At 39.1% G+C, this 26,605-nt stretch overlaps 4 protein-coding genes across 6 annotated transcripts; 1 reads left to right on the top strand and 3 right to left on the bottom strand.

Annotated features, from left to right (window-relative positions):
• Positions 1-1,288: 1,288 nt before the first annotated feature.
• si:ch1073-513e17.1 (sialin) lies at positions 1,289-13,808 on the bottom strand. 3 transcript variants are annotated; one of them, XM_054605797.1, is made up of 12 exons: positions 13,733-13,808; positions 11,715-11,810; positions 11,327-11,482; positions 9,187-9,404; positions 8,495-8,728; positions 7,853-8,027; positions 6,952-7,070; positions 6,038-6,199; positions 5,239-5,371; positions 4,566-4,713; positions 4,147-4,237; positions 1,289-3,178 (listed from the first exon to the last, which is right to left on the bottom strand). In XM_054605797.1, exons 3-12 carry the CDS (start codon positions 11,409-11,411, stop codon positions 2,957-2,959), a joined length of 1,587 nt encoding a protein of 528 aa, XP_054461772.1. In that variant the 5' UTR covers positions 11,412-11,482; positions 11,715-11,810; positions 13,733-13,808; the 3' UTR covers positions 1,289-2,956. The 3 variants fall into 3 exon arrangements, with proteins under 3 accessions (XP_054461772.1, XP_054461774.1, XP_054461773.1); XM_054605799.1 differs by having other exon boundaries at positions 11,327-11,479; XM_054605798.1 differs by having other exon boundaries at positions 13,662-13,752.
• Positions 13,809-13,950: 142 nt separating this feature from the next.
• mycbp (MYC binding protein) lies at positions 13,951-16,169 on the top strand. The gene is made up of 5 exons (XM_054606445.1): positions 13,951-14,276; positions 14,541-14,613; positions 14,717-14,765; positions 15,652-15,781; positions 15,889-16,169. The coding sequence occupies exons 1-5, from the start codon at positions 14,262-14,264 to the stop codon at positions 15,931-15,933; spliced, it is 312 nt and encodes a 103-aa protein (XP_054462420.1). The 5' UTR covers positions 13,951-14,261; the 3' UTR covers positions 15,934-16,169.
• A 151-nt stretch (positions 16,170-16,320) lies between these two features.
• On the bottom strand, positions 16,321-18,382 carry LOC129097026 (gap junction alpha-9 protein-like). Its single transcript, XM_054605705.1, has one exon. The coding sequence runs from the start codon at positions 18,380-18,382 to the stop codon at positions 16,874-16,876; it is 1,509 nt and encodes a 502-aa protein (XP_054461680.1). The 3' UTR covers positions 16,321-16,873.
• A 3,412-nt stretch (positions 18,383-21,794) lies between these two features.
• Positions 21,795-26,324, bottom strand: LOC129097165 (serine/arginine-rich splicing factor 10-like). Its single transcript, XM_054605917.1, has 6 exons — positions 26,176-26,324; positions 24,722-24,826; positions 23,601-23,704; positions 23,073-23,244; positions 22,929-22,979; positions 21,795-22,454 (listed from the first exon to the last, which is right to left on the bottom strand). The coding sequence occupies exons 1-6, from the start codon at positions 26,238-26,240 to the stop codon at positions 22,226-22,228; spliced, it is 726 nt and encodes a 241-aa protein (XP_054461892.1). The 5' UTR covers positions 26,241-26,324; the 3' UTR covers positions 21,795-22,225.
• Positions 26,325-26,605: the final 281 nt, after the last annotated feature.

Genomic DNA, 26,605 nt, shown 5'->3' with positions numbered 1-26,605 from the left:
CGCTAGTTAGCTAGCCGTTGTTAAATCCGTCGGTTTGACCGTAAATAGTCGTATACATCAGTCAATGGAAAAGGAAGGATTAGACCAGTTACATGATGTTTTTAGACAAAGTGAGCGTGTGAAGGTTTAGTGCAGTAACAACAATAATCAATGGGTAGAAGAGTACATCCAAAGAGGGAGTGTGAATCATAGTGAATACAGTATAATGAAAAGGAGGGGCCAGAAGATTCTCGTTAAACAGAACCGGGTTCATCATAAGAACATCCGGGTCATTCATCAAAAATCTGATGCAAGCTCTGACACCATCCCTGTAACCAACAGCTACACCCGTGGATACTTAAAGGGACACTACACCCCCCTAGCAAACTGTGGCACATAGGATGTTTCAGCACTGGTTGATGGAGAATAATTTAGATTACGTAAAGGTACTAACATTACCGCAGTGTACAATCATTACAAGTAAATGTCCTTCATTGAAAATATTAACAAAAGTGAGTAAGTATAGGGAGTATCAGGAACATGTACTTAAAGTATTAAAAGTAAAATGTCCCCTGTGACTGTTAAACTTTTATATACTTCATCATTGGATAATCATTACTTATGCATTCCTGTAAAATAAGGATTTACTATTGCAGTTGGTTAGGGTGGAGCTCATTTTATATTGGGACTGCAACTAATGACTATTTTCAGTATGGATTTATCTGCTGATTTCTAAAAAATTAATCCACTGATTGTTTGAGAGACATGGAAAATTCTGAGAAATGCTGTCACAATTACTCAAAGTGACACCTTCACAATGCTTGTTTGTCCAACCAACAGTACAAACCTCAAAATCATTAAAAAAGTTACATTAAAATGATGGAAATATTTATGAGGTAATATCGGCAGATCCCTCACTCTGAGAGGTTGGAATCATGAATTGTTTTTGTATGAAAAATTACGACTATCACAAAAGTGGCTCTAAGAGTCAAATTTCTCATGTTTTTTAATGCAGATGTCTGGTGTAAAGTAACGATTTACTTAAATACTAAGTACAATTGTGAGTTGTTTTTGGTTTGTGCTTTACTTACACTCCACTACTGACCTTTTATTGCGCTACATTTATTTGATACCTGAAATTAGTTTGAAAAACAAAATTGAGCACATAAAATACAGTGCATTATTATACAATAAATTAAACCAACAGTATGAAAAAAAAATTATTTTTTTACATTCAAATGCATCTTATGTTACAGAAATAATAATAACCTTATAGTATAATAAATAATGTAACAACGACAGAGGCTGCATAGTGATTACTTTACTTGTATACTTCCAAGTCCACTTTTCTAAGTAATACTTTTACTTTAGTAATCTTCTGAATGAAGGAGTATTTTTTTATTGTGGTATTGCTACTATTACTTAAGTGCAGGATGTTAATACTTCTTCTACCACTGGTTATTTACACTGGTAGTAAAAAGTAACAACTCTAACCGCTGCTTTGATTAAGAACTATCATTCAAAAGCTTTACTTTACATTTCATTTTGGCAGCACAGAGATCCCTGCTGGTATTTAGCTTCTTGTGCCATCTAGTGGCCTAAGAGACACATTGCATCTTGTTGAGCAGCCTAAAATCCTCTGAGAGTGAGGGAGGGAGGATTTGGATTTAAGACTTCGGCCCTGCTAATCTCACTTTTGTTCATTTTAAGACATGATGGGACAAAGTAACAATAGGAACCACCATCATTTAAATATTTTGCTAAACACAGACAAAGACTCCACTCAGATGCCACAGATTTTAGTTTTGCCCAATAAAACAAACACGATTCTTCTAACAATAAAATATAAATTAAGACACATTTCACATATTTTGTACAATCTCACACATTTCCATAGCACAGCTAAGGTAAACATGTTATTGCATCTGTTTAAAATCATTATATCTTCACAAAAGTGTGTTTTCTATAAATAGAATAATCATAGTAGTTGAAGTTACAGTGAGGGATTAAAAACCCTGCAAATCCACATATTTCTTAGAAAAGTATCTCAAAAAGTATGTCATAGTTCATGGCACATTTACTAAAAAGTATTACAATATTGGCAGTAGAAGGTGCTTTGGTTTCCTGGATGAAACTAAAGTAGGCTATATTTCTAAAGATCAAAAAATGTTTTTCCTAGAATTGGCATTATTTTGCAAAAAATATTGCCAATTCTATCAAATATAAGGCTTTTGGTGTATTTTTGTATGATAAAGTGCTTCATTGGGTCCTGCTGGACAGCCTAGAAGTGGTAAGAAAACAGACACAGCTGTAAAAAAAAAGCAGCTAAAAGTTAAGTGGTTAATAACACTTTTAAAAAAGCTATGGAATGTTATGGTTGGTCCATAAAACATATGGTCCCATCTCATTCACAGCTCAAGAAAAAGTCCACAAATTGTTTCATTTGGATCCAACCTGAGGTGCTGTATAGTCCATGCATTGTCTTGTATGTAAAATTCAAGTATTACTAGTTATGATGTCAATATATGTCCAAAACAAATAGTTGGACCTTAAATTATGCTGCTGTGACCTTTTACAACAGTAAACTATTCACAATTTCCTGAATGATAAACTCAGTGAATATCCAGCAGAGGTTGTCTTTTTCCTATTTAAAAATGTGCATAAAATACATTGTGTAAAACTGCTCTCTAATCCTTCATCTCTTTGCTGGAATTATTGTACAGATCAGTTCGAATGCTCACCTGAGTATATACTTTCCAAGATATTGTTCAATTAAAAAAAATCCCATACATTTAAATGATCCTTGATGAAACTATCCTGGTCCACTGTTATAAATGTTATGCTATTCTTGGCTGATAATAATGTCTGTACACCTATCACATATTTGTGTGAAAGTGTGAATACTGCATATACAGTCCTTCTAGGATCAATACATTATTTGAAAGAGGTAGTAATCTCTTTTTCTGGGATCTGTCTATTAAAGCTGTACTACATTGGGCACTTCAGTTTGTCGGATGTCATTGTCTGAATATTCCCTTGAGTTGGACCTGCTCCTGTCTTTCTCAGCTTCCTCTCTGTCCTCCTCAGTGATGGCCCACGGCTGGATCTCCCCGCTGCCAAATAATGTGTAGAAGAGAGCACCGCCGACGTTGATCCCGGCAGCCACCCAGAACACCTTTCTCCAGCCTGCCAGGGTGCGCTGACCACCGGAGGAGGAGAGAGCAGTGTGTTACTTCAGTGGCCCGTTACACACGGTACATGTTGTGTACTGTGTGATAGCTGTAGCTCTTTGAATGTGATATTAAAGATCCAGGAGAAACTGAACAACAGAGTTTCATTTTTTGGAGAGAAAAGCTAATTTAAGTGTTAAATTAAGTTAAGTTTAACAGTCTTAAATTTAAAGGTTAGCATATTATGAGGAGGAGAACATTAAATTACACAAATCTACATTACTGGTTAGAAATTATGGGAAGAAAAAAACACTTAAAGATGAATTATATTCAGATTATTTACTAATACCTGTATTTATAATACCACACTGAAAATTATTTGTACAAGTAATGTCCTGCATTGAAATGTTACCTTAAAGTATGTTAGTATAATAAGGAAAACGTATGCGTACGTTAATAAAGGTACTCAATGCACTCAAATTTCCCCTTTGTTTGTTTTGTTATTAATCATGCATCATGTAAAAGCAGGATTTTACTATTATAGTTGGTTGAGGTGGAGCTAATTTTTTACTATTTTTGTATCGGACTGCAACTACTTTTTTACTCTATTAATCGCTTGTTTGTTTCGTTTGTAAAGATCCGAAAATAGTTGTAATCCCGTCTAGATTGATTGTTTTGTCCAAACAACAGCCTAATAAAATATGTCTTGGACTTTATTGCGGTATCCTTATCATTTGTAGATTTGTGTAATTTAATGTTCTCCTCTTCGTAATGAACTAAACTTTAAATTTAAGAGTCTTGTGATCATCTAAAAGTTGTTTCACATACTTCAATTTAATGGCATGGAAAAAAAAACTGATCTCTCTTTTTTGTTAACATAAAATATATACAAAATATTAAAGATCAGCCATTAAATGCATCTGATAAAGGACCTCTCTAATAATCCTCAAGCTTTAAATATCTGTTGTTAACCAATCATGCACTTCTAGAGACTCACATCCACAGTAAAGTATCCTGTAGCGATTGGTGCCATGACTCCAGGGATGGTCCCGAATGTGTTGGTGATTCCTAGAAGGATTCCTGCATACCTGCAGGAGAGAGAGAGAGAAACATTTTCTTCAGTATTTCTTCAAAATACAGCGAGAGCGAGTAGTTATCTGCCTTATTGTAATGTGTATCACACACACTGTATGTACTGTATTTAGCTGATTGGCTGTCCACATCATCATATTGCCATTCAAACATGAACAGGCACAGACTTTTTTTTAGAACTGAAACAATCAGTTGATCAACAGAATATGAATTGGCAACCATTATGATAATAAAATAAAATAAACAATTATAAAAATTAAAAATTAATTATTATTATTAATAAAATAAAACAATAATTATAATAATGTGGACGGTACCACCCACCGTGGAGCAATGTCGATTTGGTTTATGAAGACTCCTGAGGCGGTGGACCCTCCTATGGTTGTGGAAAGTGTGAGGAAGGTGACAGTGAGGATGTGGCTGCAGCCGGCGTAACTCACAGCAATGAGGAAAGCTGCCGCTGACAACATACCTGTAGAGAGGAAGTGAATGTTAAAAGAAGAAGGAAATACCAGTACATGTTGAGAAAACACCAGTGGTGTTACTGGTCCTCTTTGTGTCTTTCAATATTTAGCTGTAACAATGAATAAAACATTACCCCCTCTGTTTGCTGAGTGTATATCTGGATATTTGGGTCATCTATTCAATATTGAATTAAAACCAGATGAGGGCGGCATTGCTTCATTCAAAACCTGAGACATGGAAACTAACACACAGCTGCCTGTGTGGAGGACACTTACATGTTTGTTTGTCCCAAGGACATTTTGCAAACTAAAGAGTCTTTGTGGAGGACAAGTGGAAACATAATTCCCTTTGGTGAATGAACACAGTCATTGGTAGAATACACAATGCATTGTGAAATTAAGTCAAACAGTCCAATGTGACCTCTGAAGCTCTATCCCTTGTTCTGTGACAGTCCACCACACACAGAAGCAATCAGGCAGCACAGGGGTTGGTACATACACAGACAGGATCTAAGTGGGAGAGTTCCTTTTACCTATGAGTGTGTAGAGCTTGCGTACGACGGTGATGCTGAACACCTTCCTCTCGATGAGGCTGTCTGCTGTGAAACCCGACAGCACAGAGAACAACCAGGCACCGAGGTAGGGCAGAGCGGAGAGGAACCCGTTCTGGACAGAGACACAGAGAGATTTGGTCAGAGTTGCTGTCCTATTCTGCAAAGGATTTGATGATCACAGGTTGCTTGCCTTTGTCCAGTTTTAAGAGATCCATACGTAAACACATATTACATCTTACATGAACAGCTTGTTAGTGATGGGACCCCAACATCATTTAAGTCCTCTCAGTAAACATTACAAAGAACAATATCACAAACATTATAAAGCCGAGCGTTAGATGAGAAGATTGATACCAATCTCATGTCTGTATATTAAATATGAGGCTACAGCCAGTGGCTGATTAGCTTAGCTTAGCATAAAGACTGGAAGCACGGGGAAAGAGCTAGCCTGGCTCTGTCCCAAGGTTTTAAAAAAAACTGCCTATCAGCACCTGGAAAGCTCGTTATTAATGTGTTTTAAGCAAGACTGAACTGAGTGATAGAAAACAGCTAGCATTATTTCAAAACCGGAGAGCAGATCCATACCCTAACACACCATATGAATTAATTTTCTAATTTTTTTCTTATTTAATTATATTTAGACAGTGGATAATATTAATTTAATCACACAGTACAGCAGTGGTCATTGCAGACACACTTGGTGGAGATCTGTGCGTACTGTTTTAGTTTGATATTATTTTTGACTGAAAACAGAGGGACAAATAAATAGAAACCTCACTAATTTGATGTCAAAGTGCATGATGTCATTCATGTAGGTGGGCAGGGAGGTGAGCAGGGTGTAGTAGGACCAGTTTGAGCACATCTGGGTTACGATGATGGCCCACAGAGGGACCGACAGCAGCATGGGCAGCAAGGGCACGGACCAGCCATGAGCTGTACCCTGCAGATCAACGACAAAACTTGAGAAAACACTATACACAGTAACAAGGGGAAGCCATCCCCCTTGTTAACTTCTCGGTCCCCTAGAAGCAGAGTGAGTGGAAGGACAGAATATCTAGCAAAAATTCCTTTTTATCAATGACATTTTTGTATAGTAAAAAAGTTAAAAGCTAAGGATAATGTAAACTGGAATGCCTATTGCATGCATGCATTTAAAGGGGAGGCTTTCATTAAGTTCAAGAAAGAAAAGACAGCTCTATCCCATCTCCACGTATAAAGGCGTGTTGACTTGTTGACAGCTGAACAGCAGATGGACAGGACAGCTGAGGGGGAAGAGAAAGTAAGAGAAAGAGAGAACAGTGAGGGGAAACAGGAAGTCTGAGAGGGAACTACAGAGCAACATCACACTGCAAGCAGCTAAAAAATACGGAGCAGAGGTGTGAGAGTCAGTTTCAATTCATCCAAAACTCCCCTTCTACAGACAACTGAACTGAAGCTTTGTTATAAGTCGATTGCGGCAAAAAAACTTCCAAATAACTGTTAAAAACATAACTATAACACATATTTTGGGTTTTGTGCATTTATATCCAAGATTTTAGCGTTTGAATGTTATGTCTTAAAAACCAAGAGGAGCTGCAATAAAGCAGAGCATCTCATTTCTAAACACTACCACTTACTTTTTTTGACCAGAAAAAGTAGAGCGAGATTGAGAATCCCGAACTGTATGTCACAGGTAAATAAAAAAATGTTAACCTGAGTTCCGACTGAGTTTATGATGTAATTTCTCTCCTGTTCGCTGATTCCACGGTGGGAGCGAGGGTCATCTGATACAAAGGCAAACCAAACGATCGCCCACAGGCAACCAGTACCCCCTGAGAGTGAGAGAGAGAGAGAGAGAGAGAGAGAGAGAGAGAGAGAGAGAGAGAGAGAGAGAGAGAGAGAGAGAGTTGTAAATAATTTAAGGAAAGATGCTATTTTTCAGGTTCCATACTAAATGCCTGATCCTTATGTGTCGTGCAAAGAGGAGAAAAACCAATCAGAGGAACAGTATTATTATCGCTGTCATGTCCCAAAGGGAAATAACGCTGTAATATCAGGTAAAAAGGTCAGTAAAGTGAGATAAATAACTCAAACTGTTTCTTGTTGAGCTATGTTAAAACATGACCTTTGTGCAGTGGTGTAAAGTATTAAGGACATTTACTCAAGTACTGAAATAAAATACAATTTTGACATACTTTACTTGAGTAATTCCATCTGCTACTTTTTACTTCTACTCCGCTACAATTCAGAAGCAACATTGTTCTTTATACTTAACTACATGAATTTGATAACTTTTAGTTGCTTACATACAGATAAATAATGTGTGTATTATAACATGCTACGACAATACTTTACTGATAGAAATACACAAGCTTTGAGTTATTTTGATTTCACTGCTTTTGTACTTTTACTAAAGTAGGATTCTGAATGCAGGACATTACTTGTAACAGAGCATTTCAACGCTGTGGTTTTACTATTTTTACTTAATTAAGATTCTACCGCGTCTACCACCCTGGCATCTATCCGCTCCCCTAGGGATCTGCCCAGCCTGACTACATGCCGAGGTGGACTGGCTGACAGAGGTATGTGATGGTATTTGTGTCTTCTCCCTCACCGCAGAGGTAGAAGACGGCGGGCCAGCCTAAGGTTTGGCAGATGTAGCCGGTTAGCGGCAGAGCAACAAAGGCCCCGAAGTTGGCCCCAGATCCCGACAGGGTCATCAGGCGAGAGCGCTCCAAAGGAGGTGCCCAGCGGGCCCACATCGACATCATGGCGGGGAACGTCACACCCTGGAAAAAACGTAGACACAAGTGGCGGGTCAGGAAGAGAGTGAGACAGAGAAGCAGGCATTTTTTTTTTTTTTTGGTATGGAATGTTGATGTTTTGAATGTTTCCTCTGCAGTATTACTTCTGGAGTGTAAGACAGAGCTGAAGTGATTAATCGGCAACTATTTTGATGATCGATTTATCGCTTTATAGACCAAACAATTAATCAAATAATCAACACAATAATAAGCAGATGAATTTTCACTAGAAACATTACTGAACATTGATTGAATACTGTGTAAAAATATTACAATAGATCATCAAAAGGAGAAGCTTCAATCATAGGCAATTCCACAGATTTATCAGCAAATAAATGTCCATTACCCTATTACTGCTGTTAAATTCCTCTGTAACCGAGACAGACACACACAACATTGCAATTCATATTCCCCCGCAGCCTCCTGCACACCCAGCTCAAACACTCTCCTACCTCCCCGAAGCCCTCCAACGCTCGTAGTGCAAACAGCCAGTATAAGCCCATATTGGCGGCCAGAGGGGTGAGCAGTGTGAGGGCAGCGGTGCCCAGCACGCCCAAACCCAGGAAGATGGTCCCTCCGAAGTGACCGGACAGGTAGCCACCCGGGATCTGTGTGCAAAGGTAGCCGAAGAAGAAGGCCCCCAGCAGCCAGCCCTGAGTCTCCGAATCCCAGGGGTACTGGGGGATCTGGGACAAGAGGACGGAGTGTTTTTGGTAAAAAAGCATTAAGACACTGTTGACAGGCAAACCTACACACATTTCCATCTGATGTAAGATGAGCTTTCACCACCTTGAAAAGGTAGAAAGAGGTGGTATATAATATGTATTTATTATAAATGTGTAAAAAGGGTCAAAGCAAATCCACTTTCAGATTGTATTCTGAAATTAGGCAAAGCCACTTTGATCAATCAAAATGGACAGTTTTTAGTTTGAAGTCCCTGGTGTCTCTTAATAGCCATCTTTTTTTAATGCTATTCAGTCCTATTTGCAGAATAATTTTGAAATAACTTGCTTAAATTAAAGGAACAAACTGACTTATATTGTAGTGGGACACTTAGCAACAGTGTTTTGTCCCAAACTACACACATGTTGTAACATATTCCAGAATCACTGAAAGAGTAAAAGATGTATAAACTGTTTGTTACCCCCACAGGTTGTTGGAAAGCGTCACTGGTGTTTCCTGACCCTGCTGGCAGCGGACAGGCATTGATAATGGAGTGGTTCTGAGCTGGTTCGGGGTCAGTGTTATTCACCATGGCTACCATGGCAACACTGAGGTTGACACGGAGACCGTAGACCACAGAGAACCCAAAGAACATCAGGAGGGCCAGGTTGAGGCGAGCCGAGCAGCACTGGGGAGGAACTGTCCGCATAGAATACAATGATTTTTACATGTAATCTGGACTGTGAAAACCATTTCAAATATTTTAGATAAAGCTAAGAATGAAGTGTTTATTTAAAAAACGCATTGAATTATCTGAAAAAAACATTCTGAAAAATGTTAAAATGCTCCTGAAAGTGAATGTTTATGTTCATGTTTACAGAAACATGGTTTTCTTACATTTTAAAATGACGTTTGAAATTTCCCTTTTTTGGGGTTTAAAGTAACTGTGTGTGTTCACCTGAAACTAAGAATCGCTGTGTTTTCATTAGGTTAAAATTAGCGTTGAGGTCACCGTAGTTCTCCGACACGCTTGGTAAGGGAGGGGTGAGCAGAGGATTATTCAGTTGGTTACAATTTGCAACCTAGATGCCACTCAATGTTAAGCACTGCTCCTATGAGGATAAATAATAAATTATCTTTGATTACCCTTTAATGTTAAACTAATGTCCACCCTCACTCTACTCTACTTTAATCGGAAGCAGATTTCCCTGCTGTGGGACTTTTAAAGGATTATCTTATTTTATCATCTTCCTTCATACGGAAACCTGTACTAGAACTAGTCATTCATTTCAAACATGAAGTCTAGTTTTGTCTCGGACCACTGGAATTACAATATGCTGAAAGTTTAATGTACATTTTTGCCCAGTGACTTCCTAAAATAATCTGCCTACCCCAGTTTTAAAAACACGAGAGTTATATGCATTAGATTGTGTAATTGGTAAATCAGGGACTAACCTTTAACTAACTTTTTTTGCAAACTTACAGTCAAGAAGGCCATTTCCTGTAAATAATTCATAAAGCTCTAATGTTGAAGCTTCCAACCTACAAATCCCTACTCTGATTTAAATCTAATAACTACAGCACATGATCCACAAACTACATCACCTTAGATATCTCTCATGTACGCACTAATGTTGGCAGAACTAATTTCAGGTACAATGCACTGGAGTGAACTGCAAACTGCCCTAAAACTAAAGTCTGTCATTCAAGATTTTAAACCTTTATTATGTGATTTTTTTTTAATGCTTGGAATGTTTTTTAATTCCTGATTATTGTGTAGTTGTGTTCCTTCTATTTTGCTGATTGTGAGCTTGTAAATGTTTCTTGTTCCAAGTGTCATTTGAAAGCATACCTTAATTTCAATGAGACTGCCTGATAATAAGGTTAAATTTTAAATAAAAGTTTTTTTATTTAATTGCCTATTTGTCTTTTTTTCCGTTTTTTTCTGATGGTCAGCTACCTCATAAAGATTTTACATAACAGGTGAGGTAATCTCTAACCAGAGGTGCTGATGTGAACATGACTCCAGAGCTACAAAATAATAAAGTGGATAGTATATTATTGTGCAGCTGCCATCACTGCAAACACTACTTTTTCCATGTTGCGAACAGAAGCAGAGCTAGCTTTAGTGAGTTACACTATTTTGTTTCAGTTTAGAAAAGACAAGCAAGAAAACACAGACATACATCAAAATGTGGAGAAAGCGCGGTGACACAAGCAGAGAACTGCATGTTGTGCATGTTCAGAAAATGATTAAAAAAAAAAAATTGCTGCGTTTTTGAACTTGAGAATGTCTTTGTTTGCACCAGATGTGATGTTAAATAAAAAATAAACACAGCTGCAACGATTAGTCGACTGACAGACAATTCATTTGCAGTTATTTTGATAATTATTTTATCTCCAAAAACACGACATTCTCTTTCTTACATAATGACATGGTAAACTAAATTTTTCATTAATAAAATAAAAAAATGAATCCAATAATCATTAAAATGACCGTTAGTTACAGTCTTAAAGACAAATACTATTTAAAGTACTCGACTCGCGAGTTTTGGCATGTTTGCAAACCCAAATTCTTAGTCTTTATTTTTTTTTTTTCCTGCTACAATGATAACACACACCCGCTTCTTCTTCGATGAGGGGTTTGCTGTCCTCGCTCTCCTCCAAAGGGGCTGAGTTGATGGAGTAGCCATTTGGTAACGGCATGGCACTCGGCTGACCCAGGAAGAGTTAAGTTGTACAATGATGTCACTGAGCCATGGAGTCCCCTAAACCTGCTGGAAGGACAAAAGTACTTATCAGAAGACAAGGAAAAACGCAAACAAGTACAAACAGGGAGGATGTTAGATAAACACATAACACAGGCACGTAAATGTAAGAAGATAGTTGGCACGACACATCAGCAGATTTTGATAGGAAGCTTGATAACACCAAGACACACAAACACACAGTGATGCTTCCTGATTTTTACACCCTGTTGGAAAAGTTTAACCAAACCTGCAAACTTACCGAAACTCAGAATAGATACACTGCAGAGCGAGGAGGAGAAATGATGAAGATGATGATGAAGCTCAGCGGGAGTTTGTCTCTCTACTGAACTGGAAACTATGAATAAGAAACAAAAAAGGTCACATAACAACAACAGCAGACTGGTTGAGCTCGTCTTCTTCTGCCTTTAAAAAATATTTTAAAGTTTGAAACTGTTCACAACTGATGGTTAAAAAGTGAAAATGTGCAAATGTACAGCATCATAAACTTTTATAAAGTGGATTTGTCTTTAGAGGTAATCGTTTTTTTATTAGAGGATATAACTGCTGTGCCATTGTTCTGAGTTTCACTTCTCACACTTGCTTACTGTTTAGCTTTGATAGGCAGAAAAGTGACGACTCATCCTTTTGTGAATATTTTTTTAGGAACTGAGAACAAAATACTTAAGTATGCAGCGTTCCAATAAGTTTTTAGGAGTTGCATAGAGAACTTGTCATGACAGTAGCAGGTATACAGTGTTATCACAGTACATGACGGGACAAGAATGGAACAAAGAACCTCTGAGGTTTTGATGTCAATGCGTCAATAAACAGTCAAATGACCCTTTGATTATCACTACAGTTTCCCATGTCAGGTCAATACATATTGTCTGAAGAACATCAACTACACAAAACTTTGATCCTAACTTAATCTAATCATGCAGCATACAGCTTAGAAAAACATTACAAAATACTTTTGTCAGAACATACAAGACAAACACTGGAGTGAGTGACTGTACTTTAAGGACATTTATGTGGATTAATCTAATGATTTTTTTCTAAATTAAACAAGTAATCATTTGGTTTATAAAATGTTGGCATAAAATGACAAAATTGAATCACAATCACATAAAAGGAGAAAATCATCAAATCCTGTCACCAAAAAGGTCTTGTAGGGCATTTTTGATAAATACGTCACTTAAGAAATCAATTTGACAAATTTACAGGATCAATTTTACAATCTCAAGATACACTTTCATTGACTTTTTCCTATTTCTTCTATATGTTTTCCTTTATTTCGAGCGATTTTAGTGTATTTTCTGGACTTTGTCCGTATTGTGTATTTTTAAGTATGTTGCAAATGTAATTTTCAAATATTTGACACAAATAAGGGTCATTATTATTATGACACGTAGCATTTATTTTGGCACATTTTCAAATGTCTTTACTAATTCTATACAGATATCAATAAGATGACAGACACATTGAGCATCCCTTATATACTGCGCTGAGTGGCAAGTTTTTTGCCATTCCCATGTGACTCATGTCTGCAAGTGAGTGTCTGTACAACTATGTGTTGTGTGTATGTGTGAGCATATCATGAGATCCTCAGAAAAACAGCTCAATTCATTCATTCTGAAACAATTAATGCATTATATTACTGAAATGTCCCTTTACTGCCACCTTGTTCAGGGTGAATTTGGGATGAAATGGTCGATTACTGTAACTTTTTAAGTTGCATTTTTTCTTGTTAAACCTGTTGGGCTGGTAAGTGATTTTTGTTATTCAGATAAAGTAAAGTGCCAGCCACAAGTTACCAGAGCCCAAAGTAATGTTTTAGATTTTTTTTTTAAAGTAAGCTAACAGTATAACAAATTATAATGACATGAAAACGAGAAAACTGGTTGGTTTGTTGACCAAATTTGGTAAATAGGTCAACCGACGCCTCACTATACTAAAGGACACCATAACATTGTCAAATAGGGCTAAATAATAAAAAAAATGTAACGTACTGTAAATGACCAATAATAAAACAAGTGGAAATTAAAATGCAAAAATGTCTTTATCTTAAATGACAGAGAAATACACCAACCTGAACCTGCTAGTATAGAGTAACATAATATAGCTTAGCTTGTTTGTTAACTAGCTATAACTGGTGTATTATTGTTCAACGACAACTTTTATGGATATTTCGGCAAATACAACTTACCTTGTGAAGTAGTTTAAACCAAAGACACTTGGTTAAAAAGGCATGTACGTAAAAGTGAAGGAAACATGTACCGTATCATAGAAGTGTGTCCTTATCTCAGCCGGTGAGACGAGCTTTGTTGTGTTTTCTGTACTACAGAAAAGGTCATATGACCAAAGCTCTGGGGAAACATGGATCTATAAATGAGTGGACTGCTACGCCGGGTCTTAGTCTAACCAGTTGAGACAGCTCCTATGTTTCACACATCTACACTGGGCATGTGACGTCAGAGCACGTGACCAACGCCGGGCCCGCCCTCCTCTCTCGTGCAAAAGCGTCAACGATTAGTTCGCTCTAAAAATATATAAAACAAATAATTTTAAACTTATTTTCACAGTTTTTCAGTTGAATATATTGCTTCAACAAGGCTGTTTGACTCATTAAAGCTAGCCTCCCCCAAAAATATATTTCCTGCAACCCTTTTAATGTGTTGTTATGGCAACGAGTCCATCTCCTGTATGTTGAGGCAAACATAGAACCAGCTAACGTCATTAAATCACCAGCCACAGGTGAGCCATTCTAAGTCATTCACCTGCAGATCATACAGCCGTCGTCGCATCCATGGCCCATTACAGAGTGAGTATTTGGTTACATACTTTCTGAAGCTGTTAGTTATTTTTAAGTGTTATAGTTGCTGGTGTAAAGTGTGTGCTTGCTAGCTAGCATCATAGCAACCTGTCCCCCTGCTCGTTGTAATGAAGCTAACGTTAGAGGCAGCGACACACTTAAACAGGCGGCTGGTTATTTAACCACAGTTATTTCGCCCTCAAATGAAACCAGTCAGAAGTGTTTTACTAACTTATGTGTAGCGTTAAGTCAAACATGTGTCTTGTGTTTCAGGCCTCAGACTCGAAGCGAGAACAATTTAGAAGATATCTCGAAAAATCTGGTGTCCTTGACACTATAACCAGCGGTAGGTATACAACACATTTGGAAACCTTATTTTTTTTTTTTAGCATGTAATTGTGTTAAACCCACGCATGCGCTTACTTCACTTGTCGTTTCTCTTTTTGCAGTTTTAGTGGCACTTTATGAAGAGACTGACAAACCCAACAATGCACTGGAGTATCCCTTTTCTCACGTGTGCTGCGTTATAGATATTTTAGGGGTAATACACGAGTGTGGGTGGGCCTTAAATTATGAGAATAAATCAAACTTTCTAGTTTGGTCAACTATTATAGTACATTTTATGTAATACATAGAACAAATAATATCCAACCTATTAATCACAGTTGGAAGACCAGAATGCCATGATTCTGTTTTGAGTTCAACTTCTCCAGGAAACTAGCTGAGAAGAGCTGTGGTCCCTGTTGTAATAGTACTACATCTAACATGGCAACAGCAATGGGAAAGACTCGACCTTTGCCATCACAAGCCCCCTTTTTGGCATAAAATAAGATAATCCTTTATTAGTCCCGCAGCGGGGAAATTTGCAGGATTACATGCACTTTAACCTGTAAATGCAATATCAATTCTCTCATAAATTTGAAACAGGAGACTAAGTTAATTTTTGACATTGGACCTACTAAGATTTCCAGAAAAGGTTTTCCATGGTTTAACAAATGCAATATAATCAGTATCAGTCAGTCAGTCAGTCAGTGAATATAAAGCACAGTATTTACCCGTTGAAAGCATCTAAAGTATGTTTAAAATGTTAACAATGCTCCTGGGGTTATTCAGCTGCAGTATAGGTTTTAAAATCTGTAATCAAGGCTTTAGTTTATTGAACTTTGTTGTGTTCTTCCACTCTTGACACCTTGAATTATTGTGCTAGATGAGTTGTTTTCTAGCAGAAATCATAATTTTGCTTTACATGACTCCATGCCCCTAGATGGAAACAAGTCACTGTTTTTGCTTTTTACCAAGCTTGACCCATCTGTCTTGGTTAAAATGAAAGATCTATGTACATTAAAAATTGAGAAACAGACGTTGACCTTAACCTCCGGCACAGTTTCATAAAGCTTCAGCTCGGTGCGGCTGGTCCAGAGCCAGCGGACGCTGAGGCTCTTCGCATGGAACTGGCTGACATGCAACAGAAATGCAACCTTCTCATTGGGGAGAACAAAGAGCTGAGAAACAGGGTGAGATGCTGGTAAAAGTCCAAATTTACAGATAACCAGAGCTGCCTGTATATGAGTGTGCTGCTCCTTTGTTAAACTCTAACCTCTGCCTTTATATCACTTTCCAGCTGATGCAGTATGAACCATCGCCTGACGAGGGGTCAGCGGAGTAGAAAGTAGGGTTTTTTTCATTGCTTTCTGGGGTAAAATAAATAAATATATATATACATATATATTATTAAATTATAAGGGATGTAGAGTGAATACAGAATCACTGTTATTTTTTGGTATATAACATGAAGGAACTTTTGCTTTGTCATAAATAAAAATGTTTTGGTATCACTCATTCTCTTGATGTACTAAATTGACAATTGTTCCTGTTTTCAACCAAAGGGTTCTGCTTACATATGCAGCCATTCTGAAATAAATACATAAAAAATGATGATTATAGTAATAATAAACCTTTTTTTAGAATGGCCTTTCATTTTTTCAAGACATTTTAATTAATATCCTTTGTATTACTGAGTAAGAAATTGTTATACAAAAGCAATGATTCAGAGGTCACTCCTAATGTGCCCAGAGGGAAATTAAAATCTGCTAAATGACAGCACATTGAACACCAGCTATTTAGCACTCCTTTCCCATCGTGACAGAGACATCTTTATGTTTATTGTTCTTAGTAAAGAACTGGGGTCGGAATAATTCAGACAGCGTCACTGATTCATAAGTATCCGGTTGCGTAACAGCATGTTGTGACCTGAAACAACATTATAGATTGCAGTTCGGTTTTCCATTCCCCTCTAATCATTCGACTGCGTACAGTCGAATCATTAAATGTCCATCTGAATCCCTGTTACAGACCTGTTGATGTCCTGAAACGTAACAGTCCATTATGGTGACTACATGGTAATATCAGAAAAGTGGATGTTGGATTGCAGATTTATTGGGGAAAAAGAGGTTGCTCAAGAGCATAATCTCCACGGCAACAAGTAGCAAAGGCCTTCTGTGCTTGTCTTTTAAAGAACTTAAAATGTGTGAAAAGTGCACACAAAACTTGCACCCCCAGGTGGGCTATAGAGTTTCCGTTGCCACGTCGAAGAGCGTACAGCCTGTTTATATCTGCAGATCAGTTGGGGCCCTTCTGCTGCTGCCACTGCTCGCTGCCGACACTCGGCGGTTCGGAGAGGAGGCGATGGGGCTGTTGCTCTCCCGGCTGTGTCGAGACACCGAGCTCAGCTCGCCTGCGGAGTCCGGGCTCTGAGACCTGCTGGGCCTCTTAATGTCTGACTTGGAGAGCATCCTTGTTCGGGGTTTGACGCAGCCACTGCGCAGCTTCACACTGTTGTTCCCGTGATAGGAGTCTCCGCTGTCCGAGGCGTTCCCCTCCACTAGTGTGGAGCAGTTCCACGGTGGACTGACCCTCCGCGACTTCCTAACAACGCCTGACATCGTCGCGCACGATGAGGCATCCGCCACGGGGAGGGTGGGGTACTCGGAGCTGGCGCACTCCATGCGCTCACGACGTGGCGAAGACTGCTCCTCCGGCTCCTCCTGTTTGTCCGCAGGAGGGGAACGTGTCTCGCTGCTCGTGTTGTTGGAGTTGCTGTTCTGCTCCGTGGGGCTCGGCACTCCCTCCTTGCCATCCTTGTGGCCTTCCGGCTTTGCACCTGGGTCCCCTTTAATAGGGACGAAGGCTGAGGAGGCGTTAAGGAGAGGGTAGGTGGGCCCGTTGCCCTGCTTCTCCAACAGCAAGGTGTATCCGCAAGGCGCTGTAGGGATTGTGGTCTTACGACCCACGGTTGTGCCAACACAAACCTGATGCACCACCGAGTTCTTCTTCGACTTGTCGACGTAGTACTCGTCAAGGTCGGCCTTCAGGTGCGGGTAGTAGTCCAGGATTCCCCTCTTGAGCTTCTTGAATCCCAGGTGCATGATCTCCAGGAGGCTGAGAAAGAGCGAGATGCAGGCGATCCCTTGCATGAACACCATGAACACCGTCTTCTCGGTAGGCCTTGAGACAAAGCAGTCGACCATGTTCGGGCACGGCTCCCGCTCACATTTGTAAAGAGGGTTCAGCCGATGCCCGTAGAGGATGTACTGGCACACCATGAAGCTGACCTCCACCACCGAGCGCGTGACAATGTGGACCACATAAGTGCACAGCAGAGAGCCCCTCAGCGGAGCCTTGTTAAGCTTCCCTTGCTCCAGCTGCTTCATCTCCTTCTCGATCCTCCGCCGTACCTCCACAAGCTCTGCGTCCACGGCCTCCAGCTCCCGGCGGAGGGCCACCTTCTTGCAGTGGCGCTCCTTCTCCAGAGCCCGCAGCTGGTAGATGGCGTGGCCCATGTACACCAGGGAGGGCGAGGACACGAAGATGACCTGAAGCACCCAGTAGCGGATGAGGGAGATGGGGAAGGCCTGGTCGTAGCAGACGTTGCGGCAGCCCGGCTGGTCCGTGTTGCAGATGAAGTCGGACTGCTCGTCGTTCCACACGTCTTCGGCCGCGACACCCAGCACCAGCATCCGGAATATGAAGAGGATGGTCAGCCAGATCTTGCCGACCATGGTGGAGTGGATGTGCACCTCCTCCAAAATGCCTCCGAGGAAGTTCCAGTCTCCCATGTTTTACATTGGCAGTTCTGTTATGAAAGAGGGAATTAAAAGGAAAGATGATTGTTGATAAAGCCTGATGGAGACTGGATGTTGGAGTGCGATAATGGTATCGATATTTGGGAGTTTTCAAAATCTGATAATACTGATTGCATTAACATAACCATTTCATCAGTAGTGAGTATTTTTACTCTTGCTAAGTACTTTTAGATAGTACTTATGCACTTTTAAAAACGAATGCAAGAATTTTACATCTAACAGAGTATTTCCATACTCTGGTACTGCTAATCCTAATACTACTTTCACCATGGCTGAGAACAAGGTTTTCCATCATGCAATCAATTCGCCCAGTTACAACAGAACCTCAACCTATCAGACATTAACAAAAGTGCCTAAGTACTAATCTTAAATTGTTGCATTAGGTCATTTTAATTTGTCCTTAATCCCCAGAGTTAAGTGCATTACATGACATTCAGCAGCATCCTAATAAAACAATATATTGGAAACATTGGGCATCAACAATCATGTCAAAGAATCAAATATAAAAGAATAATTGTAATCCATGATGTGATGCATAAGAAAGTAACTCCAAACTATTATTATTACTACAACAAAAGACAGAAACAATGCACCCTATGAAGCTTCTATATTCACCTCACTGTAATAATGTTACAGAAAGTATGAGACAGAAAGGTCAAATATTTATTTTGAAATTAGTTGACTTACCTTCCATCTCAGATATGAAATGTAACAATAAAGGCCTTTGGGCAATAACGCTGCTGATTCTGTTGGACGCAATCCTACAAGTCCATCGTTTATCCTCTTCTAAAAAGGTCAAACTTTCAAAACCGGGAGAGACTTCCCTCTACACTGTTGGTGAAAACTGTACAATAACATATGATCCCTGCTGGCTGTGGGTGTTGACAACTTATAGCCTGTGAATGACAGAACCGATCAATACCGCTGCGCTGCTCTGTTGCCATTTACCTCGGAGCGGTATGAATGGACTGCCAGTTCCTGCCCAGTCATTAGGGGTGAATGTGTTGCAATTTATAAGGGTTTGCAGTTGAACCCTTGAGGACCCTGAACTGGTTTGATCCTCGGTTAAACTAGATACCACTCATTTAAACAGCGAGATATGCTGCAAAACAGCCACATTAAACTTATGAGCAGTGTAATATGAGCTCATTGCTCTGTGTTGGTTGTTGCAGCTGGAACTGAGCCAATTACATGATTAATCGCTCAAAATTTTTTACATTTTAAAATAATCAATAATTCATCCTTTAAAGGTGCAGTGTGTAGGATTTGGCGGCTTCTAGAGGTGAGGTTGTAGATAGCAACCAACTGAAACTTCTCCCAGGTGCCAAGAATGTGGGAGAAGTAAGGTGGCCGTTGCAAAAAACGTGACGGCCCTTTCTAGAGTGAGTGTTTGGTTTGTTCGTTCTGGGCTACTGTAGAAACATTTTTTGCCAGTTTTTTGTAGATATGTGGATCATTCTCATGTAATGAAAACACAACAATTCTTATTTTCAGTTGATAATATACAAAAGAAAACATACTTAATAGTATAATATTGCAGTTCTGCCACTAGATCCTGGCTCAGATACATCCTCTGGAATTTGTTGCAAACCCTGCAGGTCAAAATATTACATTTTATTTGTCATTAAACTGACTGAACATTGGCACAGGAGAGGGTTGATACACACAGATGTCCTTTAGTTTCTCACTACAGAAAAAATCTTTCTGCCAAGTTAACCACACCGTCAGTTAGAGCATCTTCTATTTTAAATTGAACCAAAGTATCACCTCAGAGTATTCATCTTCTGGCAGCTCTACTTAACCAGAACATAGTTAGAGAGACCAGCTCCATGAGACACGACCGGGCCAATCAGGAGATTAGCAGACAATCTCGCTAACTGGTCTGTTACTATTATAATAAGGTATTATTAACATGAATTCCTCTAAGATACTTATTTTTATTGACCAATCGTTTTGGGAAATAGGTAAATATTCACATTACCTTCTTCAAATTGTTTGAAAAAAAAAAAATCTAAAAATATTAAGTTGACTATCATCATCATCATACTAACATTTTACATTTTTAAAAAACTCAAATTAATCAATTACCCAAATAATTGCACAGGTATTTTTCTGTCAGTTGACTAATTGAATAATTGTTTCAGGTCCCCTCCCACTGTGAGCTGCTCACAGACAGAGTCAATACATGTTCAACGGCTTTGAATGGAATAAGAGGTTTAACAGTTGTCCCTGTGTGGGTCATCTGCAGCCCTGCTGTGGCCAGACACCCTGTAGAGTAAATGTGGTATCATCCTGGTTCAGTACGTTCTGTATTCGTAACCAACCCTGAACTATATTTCAGCTATTCCAGATAAACTAACTCCCATCAAGCCTCCATGCTGCCATTGTACTCGTTTAATCAATGTTATTATTTTCAATACAGCGATCAATGGGGCATGTCCGATTTCACCCATGGTTGCTTCTACACTGTGAATCTAATTTAAGTTGTTCCTCACAGCCACTGATCCATTAAAAGGAAATCAATGTTGATGGCTGGACGGGTCTGTTTTCCATGCGAATGACTGCATACTGATTTAACTTATTCTTCTGATGTTTCCTCCATTCTGTCTCCTTATTCCCTAAATAAAGTTTCTTCATCTTTAGTGGACCATATTGCATCTACAAGCAGAGTTTACAAAGTGAAGCCACACACACACACACACACACACACACACACACTGTTTCCTTATACTGAATGTTATCCATTTATTACTCAAAATAAGAGTTTTTTTCCTACTAAAGATAGAAGATTAGGAGAATAAAACATGCAGTGACGAGATTCAGTCTGGGGAAAAAAAACAGCAACACAGTCGTGCAAACACCGACAAGAACCTTTTGTTCCTCATCTGAAATTTGAAGAAAGGTTCCAAAAATAAAATACCTTCTGAAAACAAAAATGTTCTATTCATACAGAAAGCACCACAAAAATAAATCGGATTAATGTACATTTTAAACAGTTATTGGTTAAAGTCACTGGTCCACAACATCTTACACTTAGAGACCACAGCAGCGTTCCTGTTTATTTTAATACTAGTACACTACTGCTGATCATTTTTCAACACAGGCCATGTACGTTTTTCTTCCAGGCAGTCACTGACTTAATTACTAAGTATGAAAATCTTGATCTGAGTTGTATTGACTTAAAAGTTGTATGTCAAGTCTTTTTTTTTCAGTTATGTACAGTTTGGTTGTAAAGCAGTGAAACTTTCAATTCATTCTGCTACTTTCACAATACAGGTTGACAATTATCATAATATTGTTCACTGGGACAGTTTATCTGAAGCAACTTTTAGATTCTTAATTTTGCCTTAAGAAGGCAAGAAAAACCAGAAAAAAATCTCCGGAGAAGGGTCAGCAGTATATTAAAAAAGCATGTGATTTGACATAAAACACACAGAAACGCTGGTTTGGTTCGCCAACAGACTTGATTCATTTTAAAACAATGAATGCTCTTTTTTGCAAAAATGGGTGCATAGGGTTGGAAAACAAAATCCTCAGTAGCCGTATATAAAAAAAGACAATTATTCCTGGCCGACTACCACTGAACACAGAAACAGCTGACAGTTTCATATATCTAAATCGGGAAATTTCACCAATACTATTTTATAAAACCAAGCAAAGGACCAGCATCGTTCTTAAAATGGAGCTGCAAAAACAAGCTTTCTACAAAGCTTCAGTGGACGATACATTCATGTCAAAACAAACATTTCTTAACAAATGCACCATCTCTGGTGCATCTGACATGACAAAGGATAGAAAGGGTGGAGCTGTACTTTTCTAGCGGCCTCCCAACTTGCGTCCAGCCCAGGATCTGGACCGAGAACGGGACCTAGAGCGCGATCTGGACGCGGACCGGGACCTGGAGCGGGATGGGGAGTGTGTGCGTCGGACTTCTTCCTCGGTGTAATGGGAGGTCGACGCCGGGTTGACGGGTTCTCGAGGAGATGCTGATTTGGAGCGTGATCGAGATCTCCCTCTGGACTCTCTGCGAGGCCTCTGCCTGTATCTGATGAAACACACTGACCACTTAGACACTGTGATTGTATAACTCCTGGGCACTCAACAGAACTGTTCTGTGTGTCCAATGTTAAGACAATGCAGTTTTTTCTGACACATAACTACCTAAAACAATTTCACTCCAACAAGTCTACCCAAGAAATTCTGAGTGTAATGTACAGTAATACCGCCAGCTTTTAAAAAACTATTTCTAATGGGAGTGCTGCGTATTAATGCTATGCTACAAAAGCTAGCTGCGTAACGAGGTGCTGAGCGTCTATTCGGATAAGCGCTGAATGTTTGGCATTTATTTTGAGAGAGTTGAAAATGTTCAAGTTTGGTTAAAACGTGAGAGATAAAATATGTTTTATTATGAGCGTATTGTGGTCCTATTGAGTATGTTATTCTGTTGTTTACATTGTCCTCCAGTCTGCCCCGAACAGATGCAAACCACATCGTCTACACAGTCAAAGAGAAGTTGTACCTGTCATCCTCGCGGCTCCTGCTTCTTCCTCCATAAACCCGTCCACGAGACCTGAAGGCAGACATGAAATGCTTATGCTCCCTTTTGAACTAACATTTATACAGAACAATTGTGAGGAATACATCTGATGAAAGTAAAACTCACTCTCGAGGACTCGCAGATCGCCTGCGGTGGCGATCGTGAGAAGGGCTGCGTGATCTGTGTCTGCCGTAGCTGCGGCTGCGCGAACGTCTACGCCGGCCGTCTCGATCGTGGTCGTCATATCGGGAGGATCTGCCTGGAGAATGTCGCTCTTTTGTCTTCATCTGATTTGGTGCTGGGGAAAAAAAAAAGTGATGAGGGTTGGATCCCTGAGGAGGAAATAGAACGCAAAGAACATTCCCACAAGAGATGGTTTTCTATATTTAATTTTTTGTCTGGCTAATTTTGGATTAAAAGTGCTTTCTGACCAGGTGCACCTCTATAGAAGTAAACCACTTCCATGACCGGTTTAGTAGGAGCCTGCAGTTGGTATATGCATTAGAAGATAAATACACACCGCATGGCTTACAATAAGTCCACTTAGGTGACCCAGTATGAATACGGAGTTTTAATCTTTTATCTTGCTACCACAGCACATTGCTATTAAATTATTGGTCGCAAAATTAAATAAAGAAAAGTTTTAACACTTACTCTTTCTGTCACCCTGGGCAAACTGGATTTCAATCTGACGGCCACAAACCCACTTCCTGTCCAGGCTGTGAAGGGCATCTTCAGCATCACGCACATCCTCAAATATGCTGGATGGTTAAGGTTTTGTTTTTTTTGCTCGCTATTTTGGTAAGGCCACACATATAAAAGAAGGTTTTGATTGTTTCGTTTTATTTACCCTCTTCAATAGCACACTCTATTTTACATTTATGGTAAGAGGGATTTGGGGCATTCATCAAACAGTTTCTTTAATTTGTGTGGCCTGATTTATAAGACAATTTATAATGAGCATAGATTACGTATTACAGATATGGTATACCAAATGATAATAGCAACAAACAAATACACCTGTTGATTTTTTTGTAGAGATAAAAGATGAAGCGAGTTTTTCAACACATCAAATCATTGTCTGAGGGATCAAGACTACAAACATTTAAACTGATCATAAAACATTTAATAGTTGATTAAATTGCTTTGATTAAAATGAAATAGTTCATTGATGTCACAGGGAAAGTTGATTTTGGTGTCATGTCAAATTTGCGGATTCGTTTTGTGAGGATACAAAATAATTCAGACTTGTTACCTTTGCCCATGCTTGACTTTGAACTTCATCTTGATCTTTACACTCTTTAATCGACTCCCACAGGGACTCGGGTTTCCTGCTTGCCTTTTCCTCTTAAACCACTTTTCTTTTCCCAATTCTTTGCCGCCATATCCAAGCTTTGTCTCCGTTCCCTTTTCCTCTTCATGCTTTACTTTCTCTTTTCAACCTTTTCCCTCCCTCTGATCCTGAAGGTCTGTGTGACTTGTCTTTACTTCTACTCTACACGGGTCTTTGTTACTCTTTGTGGCCGGTTCCACAACTGGATGCTTTTACATTTTCTGAAGCAATAACAGAGAAATATGTGTGTTAGATATTCAATCAAATTAAGTGCAAGAAAAAAACACATCACAAAAGCATATCTTCTCTGCTGGAAAGAAATTAAAAAGGTTTTGTTAGCAAGAGAACACACATACATACACACACACACACACACACACACACACACACACACACACACACACACACACACACACAGTAAAAACTCATTGGGAAAGGATATTGAATGTATGCAAATCCTCTTGATCGACGTGTATAGAAGTCAAGTGGGATGTAGACATCCACTATCGGCCCATAGCGGCCAAACTCACGCCGCAAATCCTCAGGCCTGAACACCGTAAATACAAATATGACTCAACTGACCATCAGGGGCAACTCTACCTACATCATCAACCAGTAACAACAGCTGGAAGAGCAGCTGATGAGAGGGCTAAAGGGACAGTTCACCACAAAACACAGTAAGACTTATTTCAAAAACACAGTAAGACTTATATTACATATTACATGTCGATCCGACCCACCTGTCCACACAACATCCATGTTATTTTTTGGATGGTTTGTTGTTGTTGTCGAGCATTTATATTTTATTCCAAAGGTTGTATTTCGTTTGGAAACAATTCTATTGTGTTTTGGGGCGAACCGACTCTTTAAGATTTCTACACTATTTTTTCAACATGCAATTCAATGTAAAACCCAATAACTTGACATAAGCAGATGCCGCACTGTTGCTCAATTTGTTACCACAGTGAAAAATATCTTTACTAAGATAAGCAGCAACAATCCTTTTTTAAAACATTGCTACACACCTTTAAAATGGACATACGCATTATTTTTGTCTTATTTTCATCCTCTAATTAAAAAAAAGGTTTACCCTTTTTCCTGTCAAAGTCAATTAAAGTTAGTTACTTTTACAGTGAAGATTCCTGTTGAGTCACAACAAACGCTCTTAACGCTTCTTGATTTAATGTTACTCTTAGAAGCACATTGTAGTGAAAGGTTACTCTATCACCCACATAACACGCATGTGTTACTGTTCATAATAAGTAACGTTTAGCAGGTCCATGTTTCAGAAAACAGTGGTTTCCAATGCTTAGTGCGGACTCTCTGATGCATGTCCATGTTTAGTAGATAATTAAATCACAGCTTGTCATGGCAACGCATTTAAATGTAGCAAAGCGTCATAATACGAAGCTCACCGTTATAACAACATGTTATAGCGTCATAATTAACCTGCTAATTTAAATTAAGAAGGGTTAACTGTAACCTGACGTTAACTAGTCTTGTTTACTAATAAGTTTAACGTATTTTACATGCAAACTGTTTAAAATCTACTGAAATATACAATAACACTAGTTAGCTGGCTAGCGTTAGCCTTTTTTCTAAACATGAAAACATGCGACAGAAACGCAAAGCAAACAGAGAAACGTACCATTAAATTTAAGCAAAGACACATTATTATTACAGATAGTGTTTTATTTGTAACTAGGGGAGCTGCAGCGGAGACATATGTAGAACACAAAGCGTCTCTGCAGGCTGGTTTAACATAACTTGAGGTCTCTGTCAGGAGGCTAACCTTAGCTGCTAAGCTAAGTCAGCTAACGATAACCAATGTTGATTTGCGATAGTTTGCGTTAGTGGAGGATCCGTGATTCTCGTCTGGTGTGAGTGTGAACTCACCTGGACTCATCGGAGATGTTTCTGACGAACAAAGACGTGTTTGGGGGCCTCATGTATTTGGCCATAAAGTTACACTAACTCAGTAGAAGAAATGCCTTTTAGGAAAGGAGAATCTGCAGTGAAAACATACGTTGCGCATGCGCACGTAGAAACAGTTCTGGGTCTTCCTCGCCAACAAATATCGGGTAATATTTACTCACAGCGGTCTCTGCCGTTTGAGCTCATCACCTGCAGCTGAATAGAGTTGAATACACACCAACCAGTGATGGTGTTCAGATCCTTTTTAAATAAGTAAAGATAGCAATACCACACTGGGAAATACTCCACTTCAAGTAAAAGTCCTGCATTCAAAACCTTACTCAATGAAAACATATTATCAGCTAAATGAGGCTTACTTCAGTAGCCTATCAAAAGTAAAAGTATTTATTCA

Source organism: Anoplopoma fimbria, chromosome 10 (genome assembly GCF_027596085.1).
Source record: "Anoplopoma fimbria isolate UVic2021 breed Golden Eagle Sablefish chromosome 10, Afim_UVic_2022, whole genome shotgun sequence".
Taxonomy (NCBI): domain Eukaryota; kingdom Metazoa; phylum Chordata; class Actinopteri; order Perciformes; family Anoplopomatidae; genus Anoplopoma; species Anoplopoma fimbria.
Note: the sequence above shows the minus strand (reverse complement) of the source record. Positions and strands in the feature narration are given on the sequence as shown.